The sequence below is a fragment of the Patella vulgata genome, chromosome 7 (genome assembly GCF_932274485.2).
Source record: "Patella vulgata chromosome 7, xgPatVulg1.2, whole genome shotgun sequence".
NCBI classification, from domain to species: Eukaryota; Metazoa; Mollusca; class Gastropoda; family Patellidae; genus Patella; species Patella vulgata.
The window spans coordinates 28492480-28519823 of NC_065885.2; the positions used below are offsets into that span (position 1 = coordinate 28492480).

The window sequence follows — 27344 nt, forward strand, 5'->3', positions numbered from 1 at the left end:
CAATACGTGTTTAGAATTAGTCGAACACCATGTAGCAATTTGTTTTGTCCAATAAGCCTTCAATAAAAGAAATCCCCGGAATGACTATTATATTGTTTCCTGAAATTGTATTAATAACCACTATTAATAACCTAGCGTTATTACTTTTCTATTGGGCTGTTTTATTGTCAATAAAAGAGAAAGAAAATTTATGTTGCCATTCGTTTCGATTGGTAGAACACAGATTTAGCATCAATTAATTGCTTTTGCTTTACATATTTTTTCATAGATTCATTGATCGAAGTTGATTGCCTGGAAAGGGCTGTGACCTATAGATATATACGTACTTTTATTGTGATTTTATAAAGTTGAAATGAGCATCAGTCTTTAATAGCATATTCATTTTTTTCTAAAAAGCGTTTATGCATAATATATAATACATAATAACTGCGGTATGGGGAGGGGGTTAACGAGGTGATGTCAAGCACAATATTAGTGTATTTTAAATGGTGTTTTTACCAAATACATAATATAGAACTGTGGTATATATGAAGTGGTGATGCCAAGTACAATGTTAGAGATGTTATTGTTTCTTTAAAGGGCCAATCTCGATTATATTTTTGAGAATAAACCTGCTTAATTTTGTGTTAAAAGCCCTTAAAAGCCTCTACCTTAGAGCCGAGCAACTAACTCAATTTACGTCTTCAAACAACCTGAACATGTCAGTCTTCATCTGGAAATGGAGACCGGTGTCCCAAGCTGTATTATACTGTGTTTGGATAAAACAGGACTTTATTTTATAAAAATAACGTGTAGTTGAAATTTACCTTTCGTTACCTTTCGTTCTGGATTAACGGCGACTATTCTCTCGGAAGTTGAATGTTAGTTGCATGCGTAATGGCTGATTTCAGGTTTTGAAAGTACAAGTGTCTGTAACACAATACATTTTAATTTACCCTAATGTCACTGAAAATGTTCATTTATCTCGATAGAAAGCCAAAACTCATCCAACATCTCCTCCATTCTGATTTTCTAACAAGAAGTAAAATATGAAAGCAGCCATGGCGCATGTAAATAACTTTCAACTTCCGAAACGAGAGTCGCCGTTTGAACTGAAAGGTAAGCAGACTTCTTCAGATTGTCGGAGACTAGTAACAGATTTGAACACCTGGAAGTAAGACAATCATCTATATTTAGAAATCACGCTATACAGTACCACGTTTTCCTCCATTAAAATAGTTGTCTAAGATACGCGTATCCGTGTGTTAATACCGATACCAATATACGACCTCCTCTAGTAATTTATATCCTTTGAACATTCTTTGCCACTTAGGAATTCAACTCAGCGTTACGTGATCTTGTTTTGTTCATAACGCCGGATGTATGTCTCCCAGAGCGTTTTATTTGTCTTAAATCAACAAATGCGGTTGGGTTTTTGCTTATGATCTGATAAATACTTAATGTACTTAACCATTCAGAAAGATGCCATTCATCATGTTAAACAAGCATTACGGGTGTTTAGTACAACACCATAATTTATTTATGGATTATTAGTTTTATTGTAGAAAACAGGATACTAATCAAAAGGTAATCATTTTCCCATACGCTATGTACCGATTCACTTGGATTTGTCAGTCAGTGTGTCACTTACGTCACTTGCAATTTGTTGGTATCAATCCTGACAATACGAAACGTAAACACTATATTGTTTTCTTGATTTATTTAAAGCTCCTGGGTCATGACGTCTGTGGAATATTTCCTGAATAAAAGACTAGGGCAAACATGTTTTAAATACCATAAATGTATTCACAGTTCATAAAGTATTAGTTTGTGGGTATATACGTATTGGACATCCATTTAAGTGATTCGGTTCAAATAATATTATCCCAAATATCAAGATGAATTCAAAGCTGTCCACGTATTTCCTCCACCCCTCCTTAACATCATCATCATTAATCAGTAGAGATTGTCTTGAAATATTGATTAAAATTTGAGTTAATTCTTATTTGTTCTTTATTATTTGTTGTTTATTTCTAGTAATGACTGTGTAATTTGTCTTGTCCGGGGGTTTGTCTTATCGGTTTTGCGTGTAGTGATGTTCTCCTGCACTTAGTTACACCTAAAATAAGTTGATGATCTGAGTGTCAGTAGATAACTAAAATGACAAACATGGTACACTGGTATAGTCCGGAAATTACCTCGAATTATACACTGAATTGTTGCTTAGTAATATCTCTTATATCGAATACACGTTCATTCTGTCAACAATTGTATGATTCCTTCTCAAAACGTTCCGTAGTAGCCTACCATAGTACATGAATATCTGGTCAAGTCATTTACATAAAAAATCTAGCTCTTAATAAAATATAATTCAAATCAGATGTAGATTCATTTGTTTCGCTTCGATTCGTTTTAAAGTCCATATTTGTTTATTAATATTCTTGAATGAAAACTAAAAAAAAAAAAATAAAAAATAAACAAAGTGAAATAAATCAACTTTTATTTAGAACTAGATGCCCGGCTTCGCTCGGGGGTCATAACCCCGAAACCGGAAGTGGTAGAATTACGCCACCTGGCCTATGTTACTCCCCGGTCCGAACTACCCCTATACCCTAAATTTCAGACTCGGGGCAGACCTAGTGTAGCCGCCAACCCCGAACAGACAGACAGACAAACGACAGTCACAAATATTAGTATAGAAGATAGATAGATATATAGTGTTTTACGTCCTAATTCTTTCCTTTGATTGGTTTGCTACAAGCTTATATGTTCCATTTGTCTGGATCAGTCGTATAAATAAAATGTTAATCTGCAACTTGGCACCGACTTATGCATTTAAGTATATTTAAAGGACCTAAGTCCGTAACTCAAAATCCTCCAAAATCTTCGACATCGAAAACACGAATTATTTGTCAATTTAAATCAACATTGATGATGTAAACTTACCGGGAAAATTTGAGCCTCTGATATCCGATATTTAAGATAAAATAATTTTTTTAACATTGGTACACGAATCGTGTACCATAATGCGCTTCAGCCCCAGTTGTATTGAGAGACTCGAGGGACGAGGCTAGACACATTGCACCAAATCAAATGGAGTTATGTAGACTAGAATAACTAGACGCTAGAAATTTGCACTCGATTGAGATTGCTGACTTATTTCGCCGAACATAACTGATTTGAAATTGGAGTAAAAACGGAAACCATTAAATGTAAATCAGTTTATATACATTCATATTACAGTATTATATGCGTTGCGACCCACTTTTGTGAATTTCTAGGTCCCAAATGTTAGCGATTTAGCTCTTTTAAGCCCGTCCATTCTAAAATATCACCTTTAACAGTCGGTCACAAAAGAATATCATTATACACAATATGTATTAATCAATTCTAAACTAAACAGTTGTAAATATATAACAGTCGATGATTAATAAGCATTACGATCACAAAATATACCTCGCCATGCTTATTTACATTAAAGGTATATCGTTCATGTTCTATTAATTCTCGAATTCCATGTGATAAATGTTGTTAGTTAAGATGGTGATTGTTAGAATAGGTAGAATAGACAATTATCTACTATTAGTGTGGATAATTTTAATATTTCTAATGTAATTGTTCACAGAATCATCAAATGTAGAATGAATGATAAGAAGCGAGGTGTATATACTAGTAGATATTAGGTATCGATGAGCTTGGAAAGGAAACTGGATTGGAATGGGATTTAACGTTTCGTCGACATGAAAATAATAACATATTAATATTATTCCATATAAGTAATCAAACTTCCGCGGATCTCTTTTTCTTACATTTCAGTAGAATTTTGCTTTCAATATCAAGACTATTTTAGGATAATTTTTCTAAAATTTTGTATAAATTTAAGAATTTCAAGTGAATCATTAATTATCGCGGCCAGAACTGTTATGAATATAATTTTCGTAAGATTACGCTTCACGTCATATTAAAAGGGGTATGAATCTATTTTTTAGCCTTGAAATAGGCAAAAATGTTTCCAAAAGCACAATAATGTAATATGAATTTATGTAAAGTGATTTATATTCAATTTTTGAAAAATAAAATATTGTAATTTCTAAACAATTATGTTCGGTGAAATGCGTGAACAGTTCAAATTGAACGTCAGTCATTTATGCCTATTTAATCCATTCTACACGTTTTTTATATTTATTTTCTTTGAATCAGCTTTTACTATTTGTTCATTATTAAATGTCAACCGAAACTATAGAATACACGACTCGTGTACTGGTTATAAAATGTTATTTTTGTCTCAATATCAATATAACAACATCAATATTCATTGGAATTGGCCAATATGAATTCTATTACGTGTCTCTAATTTCGAATATTATGGAAAATACTGAGTCAGAGACTTAGCTCCTTTAAACTGGATTAGCAGATGTTCGGAAAGACGCTGTTTGCGTATTGCTGGGCTACGTTACAGTCCCTTTTAATGGAAATAAATAAACGCAGATGCTTTACATTTATTTGGCTATTTTATGTCCTTGTTATTCTCGACTTAAATAACTAAAGATGTCATGTAGCACCGTGTTCTACACCAATATAGCCAGATTTTCTCATTAGACTTAGTATTATTCCTTAACATCCTGGCCATTACTGGCATTAGCCATGTGTCCGATATCTCAGAAAGTGTCAGAAAGTTGATAAATGACTTTGCCACTCACTCTATATCCCAATAAGTCTCAACAAATACAAAGGGAGCATGGAGGATGTGATGCTAATGCTTATAAAGGTGGTTGTCCTTTAGATTATTTTCTGACAATAAATTTGATTTGTTACCATTAATTAGTGTGATTGTTTGTAAGCGCTACTGAGCAAACTTTTCGAAAAATATTTAAATTTTACACACAGCGAGAGAAATGGTGTTTAACATCCACTTGACACAAACCAGGTCAATTAGTGTAATTGTGGCTCAGTTTTATTTCAATAATTCGCTTTGTCGTGTGATGAACCGGAGAAAATCCACAAAGTGGGACAGGCAATCCTGCTCCTTGGCACGTACAAGCTTGGAATCGAAACGACGTCACTGGTCTCAATGACATACCTTATGATCTAAAGAGCACGCGTTAAAACATTTAGCCATCCAACCCCACGGTCGAGATTACAGAACAACATTATAGGCGCAATATTGCATAAAAAAGTTGTATAACGCGTTCGGTAATGCGCAGGTTGTGATTGGTCGACGCCATGACAACCTACCAATAAAAACCCGTCATACCAAAATGTTAGAGAAATCATCGAAATTGTTCGTTGGTCCTCCAGGATAAATCATGAACTACTTTGCTCCTCGTGGGTGGATAAGGGATCTATACGTCGATGCAAGACTTATTATTGCTAGTGTCATTTTGGCTCGTACAGGTGAAAAATACATATTTCTTAGCTTGAAATGTTACTCTATAGAGATTTCGTGTCGTTAAATGTTTGCGTGAGCATCGTTATTGATATGATTATTATCAAAGTTATTGGTGAAAAGTGTAAGACTTTGGTCCTTAAGACCGTATTGTGTCTTTGACTAATTGTTGGTTCACGCTTTCTATGAAGTCAAAACCCTACGTGGGCTACTAATAAAAGCGGACGACATGTTTATATATAAAAAAAACGTGATATTTTGGTAAAATCCTAACCGTTGTCAAAATATCCATCAAATTCTATCTGTTTATGGTAGACCAAATAAGGTAATGTTCTCACCCCTGGTCTTGGGAGAATGGGGTGTTTATCCCATATTTGGGATGGTAATTAACGCCAAGGTCAGTCTATGACGTGCAGAAATTAGGGGGTTATGAAAGAAGGTGTTGGCTGAAATTGAGCAGAACTCACCCTGATATTCCTAGCAGCTATCATCTATGCTTCATTGAGAACGTGGAACACCGAAGCCTTGCAAGCAGTTAATAATAAAGCTGTAGAAACCATTACGATCACGATAAAAAAAACACAACACGGAAGTCCTATATTACTACAAAAGGGCTTAAACTAATGAAATAAAAGTAAATTATAACCTTACTTGTAACCCTACAACAAGCACAGGTGACACAATGCCTTTGTCTATAATAATACCCTCAAGGTGTGGACATATGTTTTTATCTACGATCAAGAGGGCGATGACATACCCGAAATCAACAATAACTGTGCTAAGTTTTTTCAAATAAAAAACGAAATATTATGACAAAATTATTCTTTACTTGCTCTCTACATCGAAGCATTAAATAGCCACAGTGGAGTAAATAATAATAGAGCATGCGCCTCTATATGAGAGTTATCGTCCTGTTGCGGTGTTCTTGAAGATTTGTGTGAAAAGGGTGTCTGCTCATTTGTTTTGGAGCATTTTTGTGTTTATTTATTTCTTTGTCATAATTTAGGTTAATAATTACAAAGCGTCAACCACTAGTCCCGTATTCGTCCATACTTTGTCTTGAAAAAGAAATACATGAAGACGGCTTTGCAGATTGTCAAAAACTGTTTCCCTTGAAGTATCTCAAAAGCCGCAACGGTTTAGTAGAAAATATAATTTTCCAATGAATGGCTATGCATGGGTAAAGAATAGGAGATAGTAATATTACACATAATTATGAAATGTTATATAAATCTTTGGATAATCTTCTTTATAGGATTTCTTTTATCCTTACTGATCGAAACGGAATTATGGCGGAATGATGTCACCAAAAATTTAATTAACAACAATATTTCAAAGTTCTTTGAAGCAAAGTCTCGTCAACCATTTAATTTCTTTGCTGTCGTTGGTATGTTTGCATGGTTATGGTAGTACTTTTTTGATTATCGGATTGCAGTGTTTAAACTTTCCAATACTTCATGATAACTTTTTACATTTGTGTTTTTTGTAATCACGATGGTCATTCATCTTAAATGTTTCGACAGCAAGCTAATAAACGCAATTTTCCTTCTGAGAAAACAGTCGTAAGACCGACTGGACCTTAATAGCTATTGATCATGTATTGCAATCCGTTAAGTTGGTTGGTACATAGGTTCTACGTTCGTACATTGACATTAATTGAGCTCCAGGAATCAGAATGTTTGATTTAAATAACAGAATTTCAATGAAGTTTGAAATTTATATGCAGTGTAAACGTTGATATGTAGGTTAAAATTGAAAAATCTCAACGAGTAGGTTACCGTCCATCTTTCAAGGATAATGTCGTGGTAGTATCAGAATCACAAAAGTTCCAAATACCGTAAAACTTTTGAAATGAAATGGGGTTTAATGTCCTACTTTTCTGCACCGACTGGGATAATGAAGAAGGGTATAAAACTTATAGAGAGAGAATGTTTGTTTGTTCCCTATAAGAAAACAATAATGGTGCTATCAATTTTGTGTTTAATGCAGAATTTAATAATGAAATCGGCAGTAAGTTTCTGGGATATCCAGTCGACAGAATTATCCAGTTTGTACAATGTTTGCTCTCTTGAGACTGAAAGAAAGTGGGTTTAAAAAACTTATTTAACTAATTGCCATCTTTTTACAATCGTGATGTTTATTTTGTATTTGATACAGTATTTAATTAATGAAATTACAACGCTGGGTAACTCAGCTAGGTAATTGATAAATGATAACACAATTCGAAGTTTATATTAATTATTTTTCGATCAGCTTTTCAACTTTAGGTAGAAAGTACACATCTACCACAATTCGAAGTTTCTAATAATGCTATATAGATATTTGAAGAATGGTGGTTGAAGGTGAATTGAAAAGCCAACATTTTAGAAATCTGTACAGACTTCGAGGATTTAGGTTTAGATTTCATAGTAAAAGAAGCGAGAAACAATGGGGAAGAAAATATAAGTTTAAAGAAACAGTCCTAATATAAACTAAATAATATCATGTTATATTTCGTAAAAGTTGTAACCTTCATCTTCAGTGAGAGTGTATGCGATGTTATGTCGAACTATCTGGTATAATAAATATTAATTTGACATATTTTCGATTTCGGTATTAGTCTATACGTTTATTTGATTTAAATTCCGCCTGTCCGCCTTGTCTAGACCTAAGTAAATTTCAATCTCAATGAACTATCTTTACTTTGATCAAAATTAGGAAATCCTATTCAAAGTTCTTCAGTCAATTTCCTCTTAAAGTGTCTTCAAAGATCACTCTCTTTTATTTACATGAATTCTCTATACAGAATTTGATTACAAACCTAAAAGTGCTTTCTGTTCTAATCTTTTTTTTTTCTTTATTTATTTGTGCTTGACCACCATCTGTCAGTATAGTCTTGATGTCCAGAAAGAACATTTAGATGATCTCTTTATTTAATTTAAAGAAGCAATAACTCTTTGAAAGGGTATAATTGACACGATTAAATATTTCAATGGCGTTTAGTTGGCGGAAGTCTGTTCTGTTAGTTTCATTCTTAAATCGGTTGTATCTCATCACTGGTTAAAACATCGACGCAGAGAGATAAATGCTTGGGAAAAGATCAAACTCAGCATATGTATAGTGTCTACTGGGATAGTGGGTTTAACGTTAACTCGAAACCACACCATTTGATTCAATGACCTGACGACCTAAAGCACATGTGTTAGACCCCCCCACACACACACACACACCTTTTACATGCAGGATGGAATATCGTCACACACGGGCGCTCCATATTGGCCAGTTCTAATATACATATCAGGGATAACTGATAAATCTCATCTCTGCAGTAATTACTATCCCAAAAACCATATTTGTAAGGATGACGGGGGATCAGGGGGGGGGGGGGTCTTCTAGGCCTTGAGGTTACTGTCATGCAGAGTTTAGTGTTTATAAGAGTGGTAACCATTTGAAAACAAAACAAGAAAATAAACACCATTAAACCTGACTCTAGTTTCCATTCTTTGCTGGATAGAATTGTTCGAAATGACTTTTTGACCAAGTTCTTTCATACAATCTTCTGTGGCATTAATCACCAACACACTAGAAGCTAATTAAACAAAATATATATGGTTTCAATATTTTTATTCTCATTCATGGATAATGACAAATCACTAGAAGTGTTACGGCTACTGAATGATGCCATAAAAGACGTGTTTGTGACTCGGGTGCATCGAGTCCGTTATGGACCCGTCTAGAGTCATTGTTAATATTGGCCGAAAGGCTTTAGCCCCTAGCCATGTTAGTTGTTCTACTAGCCATTAGCAAGACAGTTTCATGATAGCTGTCCTGCTATGCAGGGCAATGTTAGCTGTTCTACTAGCCATTAGCTATGCAGGGCAATGTTGGTTGTTCTACTAGCCATTAGTAAGGCAGTGCCATGATAGCTGTTCTGCAACTCATTAGCAAGGCAGTGGCATGTTAGCTGTTCTGTTACGCATTAGCAACGCAATGCCATGTTAGCTGTTGCGTTACTTATTACCAACGCAGTGCGCATGCAATTGAACAGCAAATAAACCACGGTGCACTTTTTTTTTAAAAAAACAAAATGACACAAAAACAATCCGTTTATGCAAAGAAACAAAAAAAAATAACGATATAGTTTTACTAACAACAATCCATTTCCCGAGAAGAAGTTGAGCAACAATGACAGCCACTCCATCATGTATCACCTCTAGAGACGGTCGTTGTCTAATAACTCAATTGATTCTATTAATAACACAAAGTTTCGCGATTCCGAGTGGTTTCCCCTTGTGGCGGGAGTCTCACATTAATGAAGTTTACTGCGTTATGATATCATATAATACGCCGCGAACGACGTGAATATTGTGGGCATTTCCCTGCTAGAATGAAATGACCAGTCTCAAAGACGTTTTAATCTTAAATATTTTAGTTCCATTTCCACTTTGCCAGCATACTCAATGCTATAATAATGATAATCTGTTAAAAGCAGACGTGTGAGTTATGTTGTATCTTGTTGGAATAATAAGATTAGTTTACTAGAATATCTATAAAAGAAATAGAATGCATTATTGCGCAGCCTACTTACTGGATCCTAAAGGCCCGGTCCCACTGCACTTACGGATGCAAAGAGGATGTAAAGCGGGGGGAAAAAACCTGCCCTCCGTTTGAAAACGCCATGCATCCGTTGTGTACTCATTGCATACGTGTTTCATACGCTCTATCCATCGAGCATCCGTTCACTTTGATTTCATCCGCGCAAAAAGTTTTGAGCTGCACAAAACTTTTATAACGGATGAACTTTCTGCCGTGTACGATGTAAATGCGCGACATATACGAGCACCAAACGTTCCATGTCCGTTATCATCCGTTAAACGTCCACTGTATCCTCTCTGCATCCTCTGGGCATCCTCGCAACTCACATCCGCTCCAGCTGAAAACGGATAGAGGGAGGAAAGATAAGGTACATGGAACGTCTATACATCGTTAGTAGCACGGAAATAGAAAGGATGTAAAAGTTTTCAAAACGGACAAAGCGTTTGTATCTGGGATGTATCTGGTATATTGAAGGATGTCTGGAGTTTGCCTAACCCCTTCGGAGCTGTCATCCACTTCCATCCGCTTTTATCCGCTAGGCTTCCGATGAACATCCATTTAACATCCCGGCTACATACTTCCCACGTTCGTTCTTTTCCGTTCTGTTTTCGCAAATTTTCGTCAATTTTGTCCATTTCTGGAACGGATGAAAACGAATGGAGCCATCCCCGAAAGTTTGTTGTCCGCTGTGTCCTTTTTGCATACGTTTTGTGTCCATCGGCCACTGGGACCGGGTCTTTAGTTTATCGCCATTAGCGACACGGGATCAAACACATCGTTCTTGCAGTGTCTAGTTCCCTATGTCATTGATCACACCCTTCCCAGTCTATCCAACAACCCCTTTACCCCAAAATAGAGAATAAATACTATATCCTTTAAGAAATGAATAAACAAATTTTAATATCATTACCATCGGAAAAACAAAATAGATTCATGACCTGCTCAAGTTATCTTTGACATAAATATAGCCGAAAATATAAAATATTGCGTGCAGGCATTATTGAAGTTCTAACTTCTCACAATTTATTAATCATCGACACGAATCGGTGAGGTCATCTTTTCACATATATTTTTCTTCATTTGATACATATATGTTTCATCATTTGATCATGGACCTTATTTGATACATATGATATATTGCTGCACGTAAAGTTGTTCATTTGCTACTGCAGACTATCATCCTTCTGAAGCGTAATCCTTTTACTTTCTGAGAAAATATACTCTTCATAAAAAGTAGGGGATATTGAAATGCAAATACCTATGCAGGTTGTCATATGATAGATAGTCATGGACACTTGACAGGCTTTGAGAGTATGTTCACAGATGAAAAACTTATCGCGCCAACTGAACCACTAAGCTGCACATGCGACACGCAATAGCACCATCATACATGTGGGAGGAGTTCATTGTCAAATTTGACACTTCAAGGAAAGGTTGATGAAAACTACCACTTGCTGGTTTATCCTATCCACGTTTGCTTTCCTGTCGGATCTTGCATAAGATTTACTGTTTAGCGTATCTTTGCTTTAGTGTGTTACGTTTAATTTGATCGGGAGACGTGTTCGTTGACGTCAACGTCAACCGACAACACTGCAAGAATTGACCGTGGTCCTGCAAGATGAATGGGTCAGATTGCCCCAAATCGTGATTGGATGGTTGATTAGGAGCATGCCACGACGAATTGCTGAATGTCTGTGAATCGGTGGAGCAACTACTTATTATTAAGAAAAAAACCAAAAACGTCCATTTTCAGTTTTGACCGTGTATCTCTTTGCGAGTGAAATGGGGCCGCCAGATAAACCGCCCATATGAACTGTTTATGTTCATGTGTAGGCAATTGGCCTGTTATTAACATACATTGGTTACCTCTAATAAAATCAGCAATGGATTTCCGCAGTTTTGTATTGTTTCTGAGTATCCCCTACTTTTTTTTTAAGAGTATATTATTTTCTGTCGGAGATGTCTCACCCCTTTCTAAAACAAAAACGACACTAATTTTAATATTTAAAACACGTCCAGGATGGATACTGAGATTTCATATACATAAGATATTAATGAAGGTGAAATTAGATCGTTTATAATCAAACGGAGCATAATTATGGTATATAAGTATATGCCCCCGTCGAAATTCATTGCTATATTTCTGACGACAACGTGGCTGATTAATTAAATACAAAATAAAAACAGACAACTTACTTATATTTGTAACGAAACGGGTTTTGTGGGATTTATCTAAAATGAAAATTGACAATTGACAACAACTTATTCGATGGTGGTCAAAATATAACAGTACATTTGGAGATCAATATATAACAGTACAATTGTTTGATCAGTTTGAAAGGATAACATCCATGCAATGTACTGATAACTTGGGTAAAGTAACCGGAAGTCACTCTGTTTAGACTATTTAGAATCCAGATCGCAAGATAAATACAACATCAGATCTTCACTTTACTTTTATGCAACTTAGTCATGCACTTTAAAATCGGCTGTATTTCGACTTTTTGCTGAAACCTAAGCTTAGAAAAGCCACGCTTTGTATTTTTTACGATGAAAGACATTCCTCTCGATTTGCCGAATGTCGTAAATCTCTTCGTTCGAGATTCTTAAAATATACAATTTTACAACCGTGGAAAGATATCCGATATTCTCAATAGATCCCTAGGGTATCAACCGAATATTTTGATTTATGTAAAATCATTATGTTATCGGCCTACTGCAACTGTTTTATGTGAAATAGAAACTTTAAACATAATATGTTTCTTTGTTACAGCTTTTTGTTTATCACGTGGTTCGAGAGACAACGCGGGATATCCGATTCAACTTTCCGATCTGTTTCATATTAAGCATCACTGAAATTTAGTGAAACTTCCGTTGGTTTAAACACAGCACAAATGGGGTCAAGTATGCCTCCATCAACTACACAAATCCGAATGAATAAGGAATGAATGATACACCCTAACGAGGTTTTTTTCTCTAGATACTGCACCCTCCAAAATTAACAAGCGGTCGCCATGACAGATCGGTGGTTTTGAAATGAAAATTACGACTTTCGAACAACGGCCAGTTTGAGGTGTGATCAGTCAATGATAGAAACTAACAACATCCGATTATTAGAGAACCTGGGTGGGGAGGGGAGATAAGTGTCATATATAACAATGATTATCATGATATTACTTTTTACCCAGTGGATCGAGTCTTCTTAAAGCAGTGTGTGTGATAGGGAATACTAGATACAACGTCTAATGTTATTATTTTATAAGAGGCGTATTCTCTCAAGCCCAAATAAACTAGAAGCTGTTTTCAATAAGTATATGTGGTATAGTTCATCACTTCTAATGTATTTGAAATATTAACTTGGCTAATAGCGTAAAACAATTCAGATTTGATGTATTCCCTTGTTCATTTTATGACACGTCACGTAATGTTAAGACAGAGGTTAATAATGTTATTGATATATAAATATTGCTATAGGGGTATCACGATCGGACCATAAATTACTGAAACTCGAAGTGACAAATTATCGCTTCGTCGGTTTATAAAACACAACTTGAAGTTTTTCCAATTTGACTATACGGTTAATCAGACAGGTTATGCAAAATGAAAGACAGGCCTGTCAAACCATATCTTATAAGTACCGGTATTAAAACCAAGATTAAAGATTGCTTACTATTATACTGTAATATAGAAGGTATATTAGCTAACATTTTACTTTACTAACTTCCTTCGATAATAAGGGGATCGAATAAATCTTCAGGTTCGGTAAAGTCAGTAAACAGTACGCCTAATAGTGGATGTGATGTACCCTAGGGTGTTTCACTTTTCACTTTTATTGGAATTTCTAAGGTTTCTACCCGTCACCGAAGTCCACTCGGGGTCAAACTTACACCGGCCATTTTTTCCAAAATTGCGACTATTTTCTGGATTTTCGGACGTTTTGAGCTTGACAGATCACTTAGAAAGGTCAGGTATGGCTTGTAATGTGTCTATTTTATGCTTTTCAGGTATGTAGAGTCCACTCCCGCTATCTTAAATGAGATTGTCAGAATCCAAGATGGTGGAAATCCAAGATGGCGCCCCAAATCATCTATTTTCGTGACATGGAAAAGCATTTTTCAAAGACTATGTCATTCTGAACATCATTTTGTCCCTGATAATAAAATTTGCACTAATAAAATTCATTATCAGAGCCAAAATGATGTTCAGACTGACACTGATCTACCTTTGGTTGAAAATGGCGGAAGGTAATGACTGAAGGTGAAGTTCCGATGGAGTATATTCACCACACTATTAATCTGGCAGAACTATGAACCTGGAAATTGTTTACAAAGTTGTTTTTTTGTATGATTGATTTTAGTAGCCTAAGGTGTCAACCTTCAGAACGTGCCGGGTGAACCTCGGTAACCCTTGGGCGTTTTGAGAAATTCAAGATGGCATCCAAGACGGCTGGCATTTCACTAAATACACTAAAATCGTTCATTATATTGTGGGGTGATTAGATGATAGTAAAATCCAAAAAGCCAGATAATATGGTCCTTTAACTCGTTAGCGGCAGTTGGGAGCGATTATTTCAGCAAACCAATCTAGAGACAAATTATATATTTCTGGATATAGGAGCATATGAGTGATACTATAACACTACATACATGCCTATCAGGAGCACCCTAGCACAAGCTGTTTTTTGAATATTTAAAAAAAAAAATTCTACCCGCAAAACACTAAACTAAGTAGGTAATATTCAGTTTAATCCTCCAGTCGTGTTTCTGGCTGCAACCTGTGACAGCACAAGCGCAAAATACTGTATAATCTAAGCCATCCCTAGTGTAGCTACAAGAACGCGTACTACATGTCACTCTTGCATCCACATCTGATGAGTCACGTAACAGACTCCGGAGCACGTCGACCGGTTGTAATGTTCTCAATTTAGTGTCCTTAGCCCTGCAATCTAGTTCCTGCGGATTACGATCTTCCAGTCAACGCCACACAATGGCTTGGTGATGACATCTTTTTACGTTCCCTACACATGCATCATTCTTTCGAGCAAGACTACATGGTTTAGGTGGGGATGATGACGACACATTTCCCGTTTTGGATGCCTATACCCTCCAACGTGTTTCAGGCAGCGATTTGAAAGAGCTCTGTCTATAACAAGCTTCTTACAATTGAATCACCAATCGAGGAAAGAACAACCGTTAACATTGGTTCAACTTCTGAGAAACATAATCCAGTGCCATTGAAATCCTGCCAGCTCATGCTCTTACTGGATGTGACACGGTTACGTGCTGTTACGTCGTGGGGAAAGGAACAGCTTTGAAAGTGGTGAGAGCTTGATTGTATTCTCTCTTTAGACGCTCTAATAGAATATGTGCTTGCACAGCCAACTGTACATGTCGGCTGGTTATGGACAAAGTTCTAGCAAATCGATGTCTGAAACACGCTGGAGGGTATGGACAATTGGACATCCAAAACTGAAATGTATGGTCAGCACCCCCCCCCCCCACCCAAACCAGTAGTCTTGCTCAATGAATGATGCATTTGCAGGGAACTTGATCCGGAACTGTTTTGCTGGGTGAACATTACAACCGGCCAACTTGCTCCAGAGTCTGTCGTGTGGCCCTGGAACTCCTGAGAGGTATGCATGTGGTGTTATCACATCATTCATATGCTCCTATGTCCAGAAATATAGTTTGTCTCTAGATGCAATTTGGTTTGCTGAAATAATCGCTCCCAACTTGAGTTAAAGGATCATATTATCTGGCATTTTGGATTTTACTATCATCTAATCACCCCACAACATAATGAACGATTTTAGTGTATTTAGTGAAATGCCGGCCGTCTTGGATGCCATCTTGAATTTATCAAAACGCTCAAGGGTTACCGAGATTCACCCGGCACATTCTGTAAGAGGACACCTTAGGCTACTAAAATCAATCATAAAAAAAACTTTGTAAACAATTTCCAGGTTCAGTCATAGTTCTACCAGATTAATAATATGGTGAATATACTCCATCGGAACTTCACCTTCAGTCATTACCTTCCGCCATTTTCAACCAAAGGTAGATCAGTGTCATTCTGACATCATTATGAGTGCAAAATTTATTTTCAGGGCCAAAATGATATTCAGAATGACATAGTCTTTGAAAAATGCTTTTCCATGTCACGAAAATAGATGATTTGGGGCGCCATCTTGGATTTCCACCATCTTGGATTCTGACAATCTCATTTAAGATAGTGGGAATGGACTCTACATACCTGACAAGCATAAAATAGACACATTACAAGCCATACCTGACCTTTCTAAGTAATCTGTCAAGCTCAAAATGTCCGAAAATCCAGAAAATAGTCGCAATTTTGGAAAAAATGGCCGCCGGCAGCCATTTTTGGCAAGAAAATTCTGAAAATATTACGGTTTAAGTTTGACCCCGAGTGGACTTCGGTGACGGGTAGAAACCTTAGAAATTAAAAAAAAGTGAAAAGTGAAACACCCTAATGTACCCTCCATGCATGGCTCTTGGTCAGCACAGATTTTCCCACTAACTTTAATGCTAATTCTCGTCTCTTTGACCGAGTGTAACTTTTTCCTAATTTTATTATGGGTTGAACGCTGTATATCCAAATTGGAGCAATGTCTTGCTCAAATGCTAAAGGTTCGCCTTGGAAATCTTGTGATACCCAAAATTTGTGTAGCATACTATAACAACCAATCATCCATTTCAAAGTAACCAACATTTTAACTGTTATCCTTCCGTCTTAATAACATGAAAAATAATAGAAAAAAACGTTCTCACGGCTTTCTAGGTCAGATCGCAGAACCTTGACGTTTGTTTCGAACATGCTCAAAACAAACGCCGTGACTCGACGATCATGGGAGACCAAAGCACGATATCCGGCGTTTCCACCACGCTATTACCACGCTTATGGCGATCTTGACGCGCTTTGAGACCATTTTCCGTCGCCGTAGCAGCGCAGTAAGGACGCCACCCCCGGTCAGACGGGGGTTTAAGATTTTCGTAAATTTGGGGAATCTGTGGTTAATTTGAATATGATATTCAAAATAAAATACATTTAGCACAGATAATCCAAAATGTCAAAGTAAACGACGAAGCTCTTCATAACGATATGAAAAGAAACTCCCACGAAGTGCCTGAGTAATGCGAATGTCAATTTACGTGAACCTGTTGTTACAGGACATCTCTATCACAGATAAGCTCATTGACAAGTGGTATCATAACCTGCAGCTATGAGGTCAATACTGGCCATGGTTTTAAAGTCAACGCTGTCCACACCGCATAGTGTAATAATGTATAGAAGGATAGAAGCTTTAGTAATATGTGGCATAACATTCATATTATTGAAAATAGTATTAAATCTAGATCACTTCATACATTTACATGGATGGTCTGTCTACAATTATATAATTGTATATTTTACCACTATTGACCACCATGGCGTGGGTTTTTATAACAACATGACGTCAAACCCGATTGGTGCTGAGAAGTAGGACGTTAATCCCATTTCATTTCATCATCTGAAAGTGGCTCTAGCTTTAGAGCTTGATAGTCGAGTGTTAAAAGTTGTTCGGGTGGGGGGGGGGGCTATGAGAGTAATTATTATCAATTATTTGAATGATCAATCCCGGAAGATGTTAAATTAATCAGAGATACAGAAAACCGAAAAGACCCAGGTGTGTAACCTCTAAATGACCAGAGAATTGTGTCCTAGCGATTTCCAATCAGGACGCGAATCCTTACAAATTCCACCATTTTAGACAGTCTTATTTAAACAGAATTATCATGGGCATTTCTATAGCATCAAGTTCACAATAAGAAATTTATATTCATTATATAAGGTTTTAGAATCTTTTTTTTTTTACTTAAACTACTTTTTTTTTAAATATTTTCTAATTACTGAAAAATTACAGCTGCTTCTCTTTTCATGGAAGAGAAGATTATATTAGAATGAATTTTACTTTCAGTAAAAAAAATCCGAATCCCTGTAAATGTCATGAGCTAGGTGAAAGTGTAGATTATGGAGTGTATTTATAACAACAAATCTAATTTAGTCATTCCGATTATTGATTGTTACATGTGATAGCCTTTTAGCTTCTCGATTACTTCGGTGCTTTTTTGTCATTTCACCATCTCCCCATCATACAAATGCTCGCATCTGTTAAACTTGCCGAAATCAAAAGATTGATGGGAAATGAGTTGATTATTTACAAAATTACTTTTCTTTCATTTGCCGACATTTTATCTTTAGGTCGGATGAGAAAAAATGACTTATATAACAAATGACTTCCAGCTTATGTACATGTTAGTTGTCTTGGCCGGTCTATTAATCTTGAGATCTATGGTATGTTTTGGGTTATTTCTGTTATCGAAGAAAAAAAAGAATTTCTTCCTAACATCGATAAACTGTTTGTCAGTGGGCTAACACCTTTTTAACTGTTAACTTTGCTCTGTCCAAAAGCACCGAAAGCAGAAATCCAAAATGTACGGAAAATGCAACGGATACGATTGATCTATCGTCTATGTTTTAGAGCTGGTTCAATATATAAAAACAACTGAGTGAACACTTAGTATTATGCAAAGACCGGTATTTTTATATACCGGAAGCATTTTAAAGTCGTGTCTTTTATAGTTTAGTCATTTAAAGAAAAAAGGGATGTCTGGAAATTTAGATTTTTATTGTGTACACTACATCAATATCTAACCACTTCAGGGTTACAATATTAGTTGATTTGGAAATTGTGCTTGGTTAAAATCATCGGTACAGACAAAATTGCATTTCTTTATTGGTCAGTGTGCAGGTCAGCTCAGCATAACTCGCCTGTGTTGTATGAAAGCACTTTAATTTAAATATTATCGAATACAAAACGAAACAAAAACCCACATGGAAGTCGCATCTGATTTAATTACTCTTGTATTAGTCCCGTCTATCATTTTAATTGGACTTTTATAATTAGTCTCATCTTTATTTTAATTAGTCAGTTGTAGTCCAATCGATAATGTTAATTGGACTTTTATAATTAGTCTCATCTTTTATATCAAATAGAAAATGAAATGAAATGGGGTTTGACTCTTGCAGTCCGATCTATGACTTTAAATGAACTTTTGTAGTTCTATCATTTATTTTTAATGGACTGCTGTAGCCCCATCTATTTGTTTAATTGGACTGTTGTAGTCCCATCTGTAATTTTAATTGGACTGCTGTAGTCACATCTATAATAAGAAGGTTGTAGTCACATCTATAATTGACCGCTAAGTACATAAATCAGAGGTACAGAAGTTAATAAACCAACATGAAGTAATGGTGAAAGATTAGCCTATTAACTATGTCTCATTGCGTTAACACATGACTAATATCAGTACACTAGATCTGTGGTAAATTCTTTACACTCTTTGTGTTTGAATGGAGTCATTTATTAGAGAACTGATGGACAAGGGCTGTTCATTGTCTGTGTGATGAAGAATAATATTCGCTATTTGTCAATAAATTAATTTATTGTCGCCATCTTTTTTTGACAGACGACTTTAACTCTTATACGCGAGAGTCTACGAGATTTATTATTCATGACAAAAAAATGAGAGAAGACATGAAACATATTAGCGTTTCGATTTATTCTGTTATACCCGCGAAAATAATATGTCAACTCCCCAAAAAGGCAAAAGTAGTTAATTGCTTAATTAGATTTAAAAAATCATTTAGTATTCAGACGACTTGTGGCATGGTGTAGTAAAAGATTAAAAATGTGTGTTCAAAAGCCAACGATCTATAGGTTTGCTTAGTTTACATGAAGATAAAAAAGGACTTTGTACTTCCGAGAAAGTTTGTAGTTTGTTGTTGTGAATGCAAAAAAAAGACATTAAATATAAAGTGATAGGTTAAAGACTGATCCACAAGAAAAAATAATAGTACTCTTGAGCACAAAAGATACATTGTTTATACGTTACTCTGTTTTTGAATAAACATTATGATGAATGACAGACGGACCTCCAGCTGTCTGGATATTAATTACAAATTAACTAAACTAAATATTTTAAAGCGCCGTTCCATGCTAACCGCTTTGAGTGACAGCTGATAGGACGTTATTTGGGACAACTTGTCATCATCGTATATCGTCATCCTATCATCGGACTCTTAATTATTATAGGGCAAAAATGTACCACCATTCTTGCACATTCCAGAAGTATCGTTTTTCTAGCTTTCCTAAGAATTTAGTGTTTGACTAACGGTTAAAAGAAATCACTGTGTATTTGTCCTGGGCACCTTTGATATCGGTTTTCACCAACAAGTACCCTTGTAAAGACAGCACAAGCTTCTTCTAAAATTATCGAACCAATTTAGTTGCGGATAAAATTTAGATCATGCGTTTGCTATCGGCAATGCTCCTATTTCCTACATATTAGTGTCTCTTCTGGATTTGTAACTAGTGACACAAACACACCAGGAAAACAAAAACGTGGACATTTGTAAGCCTTAAGAAAACTGTCGAATCCAGTCGAGTCCTTTGAGTTGTGCAGTCCGGGACCTAGTCTCGAAATACCCAGTTACCCAAAACTTTCTCTTGTTTAAGAAGACAGTCGCGTTGATTCGTGTAATCAAAATACACATATTAAAGCATAAGAACGGTTTATATTGAGTATGGTGTGTTACACGTTTTCAAACTTAATAGTCAACAAACTAAATGCATATATTGGAGTTTAGGTAAAATGGCCTAAAATCCTTTTATATTTTCTCATCAGTGAGCGTTTGGTACATAATTCAAATGCCATTTAGTGTTTTAACTGTACATTTAAAGAAAAGTTAATATTCGGTAAAAATAACTGTATGTTGTACATAATTATGTCCAATTAGTATTTATACATGTAAAATCCTTGACCTTCCGACACTTGAACAGTTCTTGATTAATAGAATTATCTTCCGACCAAGCATGCTAAGTCATTTCCTCTCCAGAGACTGAAATACTTAATACACATGTCCATGATCCCCACATTTACCATGCAAGTCGCAAATTCTTACAAAAAACAAGATCTTAGTTCAACATCTTCCAGATGAATATTTAACGCCTTCAATCTGTCTATGCTTAAACTCACACCGCATTTTATTTTTCTTTCTTTAAAACACTGGACCATTTGTATTTATGCAGTTTGAATTCTACACTTTCTGTAAGATTTTGTAAAGACATATTTCAAGTTGCACAGCACATCGTGTTAATTAACAAAATGTTTTCACTAAAAATGGAACAATACTCAATTGTCCAACATTTAATCTTTCATTTTCTAATTAGCATCTGAGAAAGGGAAAAAAAAGACCGAATGTAATATTTGCCGTTCGATCGGTTCGGTCATTGAACGGAACTACGTGTAAACATAAAGTTATACTTTATCATAGGTGACTATGGAATCTATCACCATACTTGCCTGTAAATACAACAGTTGTGTTTTGTTTTCTGAGGTTTTATTCTGTAGAACTGAATATAGTAAATCATATTGGTGTGGTAAAGTGCATCCTGAAATTAATTAATTTTTTGTAGTGAATCTGTGTGAATGGATGATTTTGTTATAAAATTAGATTTATAATAGTTTTGAGAATATGAGAATAAAGGAATGTGGGTGGAAAAGGTTTATACCCTTTTGAGAATTAGGATATATGGAAAAGAAAAGATTTTAAACCCCGTCACATTTCGCTACACTGCATCTTGTAAATTAGCCTTCAAGTTAAGATGTGTGGTTGAGGGAAGCCCAAAACTGGATATGAGGAACCAAGGTCTCATCAATTCATAACCTTCTACCCCGTTTTACGTGTTCTCAATGCACCAATTGCCTATAAATCAGAATTAAACTAAAGTAAATTGCACATTTCTTCTACAATAGACGTTTTTTCTGGTTGGGTTTTCTTTTCATAATAGAGTTACCGGTATTGTTTTTTGTCAACCAGTTTATATAAAACAAAAGATGTATTTCCTAATCGAACTAATTTTACTAATGCAGTTTGGAGTCTTTCGTCTTAAGAATCTTTCTACGTAATTAGGCGCAAGGAAAAGTCGATTTTATTTCATTAGGAAAAAAGATATCCAGGTCACTTTCTGTTGGGGTTTTTTTTTTAAATTAGTTTTTTTATATTTTTTTGATAAATTTAACTCTTGTGTAGAAGGATGAATTAATTCAATTTATGGTTGGTGTGAGTTAATTTGAACATCTATACCGTAAAAAGGATTGGACACCAAAACACCATTTCCTTAATAATAAGTTCATTGCAATGTTAAAGATAACAAAAGAGCAAAATAAATACGAAAATGGAAATGAACAGAGGGAGAAATTTGTTAATCAGATCAAAGGTTTGTGACATTATAAACCCATTTTTATCTTTCTTGCTAAAAGAATCCCGTAGTTATTTCAATCTTTACGATAGTTCCAGTTATCTCGAATTGAAGAATAGGGTGTCTTTATTCTCTAGCGAATGATCAATTACATTTTATGCTTCTAGTTTGTTTTATTCTTGGACGTATACCTTCAAAGAGTTGAACCAGTCCATATTAATAAAAAAATTATTATTTAATATCCAATGCAAATCTGGACAGTCCAGAATGTAGGACGTAGTCACATTTACAATTTAAATTATGAACAATATAGATTGGGTTTGAGTGTATTGCAAGAACAAGTAGGTTAATGAGTGTCACATGAGGTTGAACATAGAAGAACATATTCTATCGACGTGGTTTGACCACCTGAAATCACTATAGAAAGGGTACTTATGTGAAGGAACTGTTTCTAGTGTCATTTCACCAAGTTGGTAGTAGATTTGAATTGTAATTGAATGAAACTAAAAGGGTTATATTCCAAGACGACTGACATCGTCACTATCTTGGCCAGTCTTGGCTTCCTTGATATCTTGTTTATAAAGAAATAGGTGTCTTTGGGATGTCTTTATGAAACAAAATTAGGGAATTGGGTTAAAAGGTTTATATATTTTTTTTAAATCAAACCTTTAACACAATTTAATATGAACATGCCTCGAACTCTAAAAGTATCTATTAAACCCAAGGTATATAAAAAAACTAACATAATGTTTCGACAGTGTTTCTTCTGTATTGCTTTAATATGCATTGTATTACTGTAGTTTTGTCTAAATAAATATTTTAAACCCCAAATATTTTCTGCCAGTAGGAATCCAGTACATCCATCAAGCTATTTATTCATTGATAGTCAATCACATACAGTCATATCACTAAGACACTAATTGACATATCAAATATTTATAATAACCTTACCTATTACATTAGACTCATACCAAGATATTTATTTGCCCCATACAATCGTTATAGGATGATTTGGGTAATACACAAATCGACTGTGGATCAATCTCTGCAACCAAACTAATTGGTTGTAGAAACGTTCAGAGAAAAAACAAGCTGTGTATTAAAATAAAAACGGTGTACTGTCAATGAAGAAAGCAAATTAATGACAATGGTTGTCTATTACACAACTTATATTGACCATCTGATAACCGTCATGAATTCTAAGTATTCATCACAATACTTTGGTCATTTTGAGTTAAATGGGATTTAACGTCCTACTGTTCTGCTCCTACGACGACGGGTATACGCCATACAGTGTGCTATGACAGAAATTTTGCCTGGACAGCGGCGCTACGGCCTACTCTTATATCGAATTCCAAGGGAAGGATCTTTTACGTGCACGCCAATGTGTACACGAAACCTGTTTTCTTCCCATCCGAACGACTAGACAGCTGTCCTTGTCAGGCCCTCCCTCCTGTACCACTGACAAGGGGGGAAACCACGCCGGAAAATCCACATGAACTTTCTCATCTAACACCGGGAGCGAACGCGCGACCTCCAGACTAGCGAGCAAGCGTCTTACTCCTGATTTTGAGTCAAACATACGTGCACGGTAATGTGTACACTGACAAGGGAAGTCCTTGCTTTTAAGATCCAACCATTATTTCTGACATAGCGGCTAATTGAAGTGACAGACCTAACGAGAATGGTGGTTTTATTATGTAAAAAGTAATTTAACTCTCTCTCTTTTGAGGTCTTATAATTATAATTATAGGACTAACACGTCTCCAGTTGTTTCCATTTATAAAAATTACGAAACTGGTATACCTTTTTCTATCCAATAAAGTTGACATAATCATCCCTTTCTAAATTAATTTATCATTGAATTTGGAACTAATGTCCATCGATTGGTTGGAATAAGGAAGAACTTTCACCAATAAAGAGTAATCAAGTCGAGGAAAAGGAAATCTAGTTAATCTTTAGCATATAAGTGATACTGGGCCAAATCGATCCGGATCATTTACAGAACACCGTAGTAACTGACGAATTACGGAGACAGCATTCAGTGCCTTCTTCAATAGAAATAATACTATTCACTTCAATCCATATTATTGTCCGGGGTATTTACTTAATGAATGGTTCTATCTTCCTTTCCATTGATTAAAAGAAATGTATAAGTGGCGGTTAAAAATTAATGTCATATATCACTTACAAATGTATGTGTTCTGTAATATCCACACCATTAAAATGGTCTGCGTCAAAGGCAACTCCTCGTTGAAAATAAAAACCTCAATATTTGGTCAAATTGAAGATTTTTCTATGGTGTAAACTTACTTTGCCCATGTTCTAAAGTGTTCCGGATGGGTGGGGTGGGGGACATTTTGACATTTGGTCATTTATTTAGTTGAACTATATGGGTTTTTGTATGGTGTAATCTTGCTTCGTCTCTGTTTTGGATGAACGCAAACCGGATGACCACTCGTATACACATTGTCTTTGACTTTCACGTAAAAGAACCATTATTTGAGTCTTAAGAAAAGTAGGTGGAAAGGCAGCAGTTAGATTAACTCTATTTCATTGCTATTTTAAAGTTAGTATATTTTGTATTTTGCAGGTTAAAGAAGGAACAGTCAACAGCGATGGTACGGCTATAAAACGATCATTTGATGCAATAGGACATGGCGGCGCGTTTGAAGGACTTAATAAGAGACCCTTCGATTCCATATCAAGAGTTGGGGATGGATTTGCTAATTTTGCAAAGCGGCCATTTGACTCGATTCAACACCGAGGTTCATTCGCTACATTCAACAAACGACCATTTGATTCCATCTCTGCTGGGAAAATGTCCGGATTTGCTAAAAGACCATTTGATTCCATTTCTGCTGGGAAAATGTCCGGATTTGCAAAGCGACCTTTTGACTCAATCTCAGACGGTCGTTTATCAGGTTTCGCCAAACGACCCTTCGATCGTATAGATGAGAACGGTTTGTTCGGATTCAACAAAAAATCATTCGATAAAATCGGACACAGCAGTCTTTCCATGTTTGAAAAACGGGACGCCGATAGCAGTGAAGAACCAGTAGCCAACGAAGAAGACAAGCGCTCCTTTGATTCTATACACGGTGGTTCTTCTTTCGCCGGCTTCCACAAACGACCTTTCGATTCCATCAGTGCTGGTCGTATGAGTGGGTTCGCAAAAAGGCCTTTCGATTCAATAAGCGACGGACGATTAAGTGGATTCGCTAAAAGGCCCTTCGATTCCATTAGTGCTGGTCGTATGAGTGGATTTGCTAAAAGGCCTTTCGATTCCATTAGCGACGGGAGATTGAGTGGATTTGCTAAACGGCCTTTCGATTCCATCAGTGCTGGTCGTATGAGTGGATTTGCTAAAAGGCCATTCGATTCAATAAGCGACGGTAGATTAAGTGGATTTGCCAAAAGACCATTCGATTCCATCAGTGCTGGTCGTATTAGTGGATTCGCAAAGAGGCCTTTCGACTCCATCAGTAATGGTCGTATGAGCGGCTTTGCTAAGAGGCCGTTTGATTCTATTAGCGCGGGAAAAATGAGTGGGTTTGCAAAGAGACCATTTGATTCTATAAGTAGTGCAGGAAGCGGGTTTAGTCATTTCAATAAGAAAAGCTTTGATTCAAAAGACACCAATGATAGTGAAGCAAAAGTTGAAGCCAGCAAATAAATAATCCACACCGGGGCGTAATAAGACCGGACAAACGTATCTCATTTTAATTCCACAAACACCGCACAAACAAATATTTTGCATTAAACTTTTAAGAAAAACAATTTACTTTTAGAAAATGTGGGTTGTGTTATTCCAACAAAAAATAAAAAGGTTATATAGAGCTTCGATACTAGGGACGGGTGGGTTTAAAATACAATAACATCAAAAACAGTTACACTCTATTCGAAAGTGACTACAAAATTTTACTTGCATTTTTGTTCATATAAAATATTTTTGATTTTATTATTTATCTTGTGAAGGAAACATATTCCATTGTTTTGGGGTATTTGTTTCGTATTGTTGTATAATGTGTTATTTTCAAAGGAAATAAAAGTTGAAACCGAATAGATCTTTAACTTAAATCACAAAGTAGTAAATCCCCCTCCCCTCCCCGTGTACCTAAAGCCACCCCTTCCTGTAATGTCAAGAATAGATGGATTGATCACATACGAACAACCTGAAATCAGTTCTACCCATCGACAGTTGGCAAGTAGGAGAGAGATGGAGGTACAGAGAAAGAGTGGGGGAGTAACATTCACACAGAAGTGGAGGGGGTGGGGCAGGACTAAAGACGCATTATTATTCCATTGACTATCTTTTGTCATATAATTTTATTTGCCATGGTTGGGGTGAGGTCGTCGGTAGTCGACGCTTCTCCAAAGACCTGGGATCAGTTTCATACCATTAAGGTCACAGATCCATAATCTGCGCAACGCTTTTGGTGATTAGTCAAGTCAACCCCTAAACAGTATCAAAAGTCATGCCTTCCATATTTCATACATAACCATAAAATGGATGTTTTTGAGTAGCCTACCTCATCATTTAGCAAAGAAAACAAGCAGTGGCAATTATTTGGCAAGAACATAAAATCGAGAACGTAAATTTATGTTTTACAATGTACAAGAATTACGTTTGACAAACAATTATTATTATTATTATTGTTATTATTATACAACATATATATAGCTCTATCTTATATATACGTGTTAAGATGCGCTTTACAGGTATAGAAAATATAAAAATCAGTAAAAAGATAAATAATATCTATACAAAAAGTAAAAAATAAATAAATATCTATAAAATCAGTAAAAAATAAATAAATAAATATCTATAAAATCAGTAAAAAATAAATAAGAAATCTATAAAAACATAAAAATAAAATATAAATATCTATTTAAAAAAGTAAAAATGAATAAATGTCTATAAAATCAGTCAAAACAGTAAGATATCTATGAAACCAGTAAAGTATGAATACATGTAACTATAAACTAGTTAAATATAAATATATATAAGAATTGAAAACTACACCTATGGGGAAGATTTAAAATGAATTCAAGAATTAAAAGCCTCTTGGAATGAAAAAA

At 35.6% G+C, this 27344-nt stretch overlaps 1 protein-coding gene across 1 annotated transcript in view; it reads left to right on the forward strand.

Annotated features, from left to right (window-relative positions):
• LOC126828326 (orcokinin peptides type B) overlaps positions 1–26325 on the forward strand; it is a 39628-nt gene extending 13303 nt beyond the window's left edge. The window contains exon 2 of the mRNA XM_050558015.2: positions 24856–26325. Within this exon, the coding sequence (XP_050413972.1) occupies positions 24856–25938 (1083 nt within the window). The 3' untranslated portion in view covers positions 25939–26325. The remainder of the gene's footprint in view (positions 1–24855) is intronic.
• The last annotated feature ends 1019 nt before the right edge of the window (positions 26326–27344 follow it).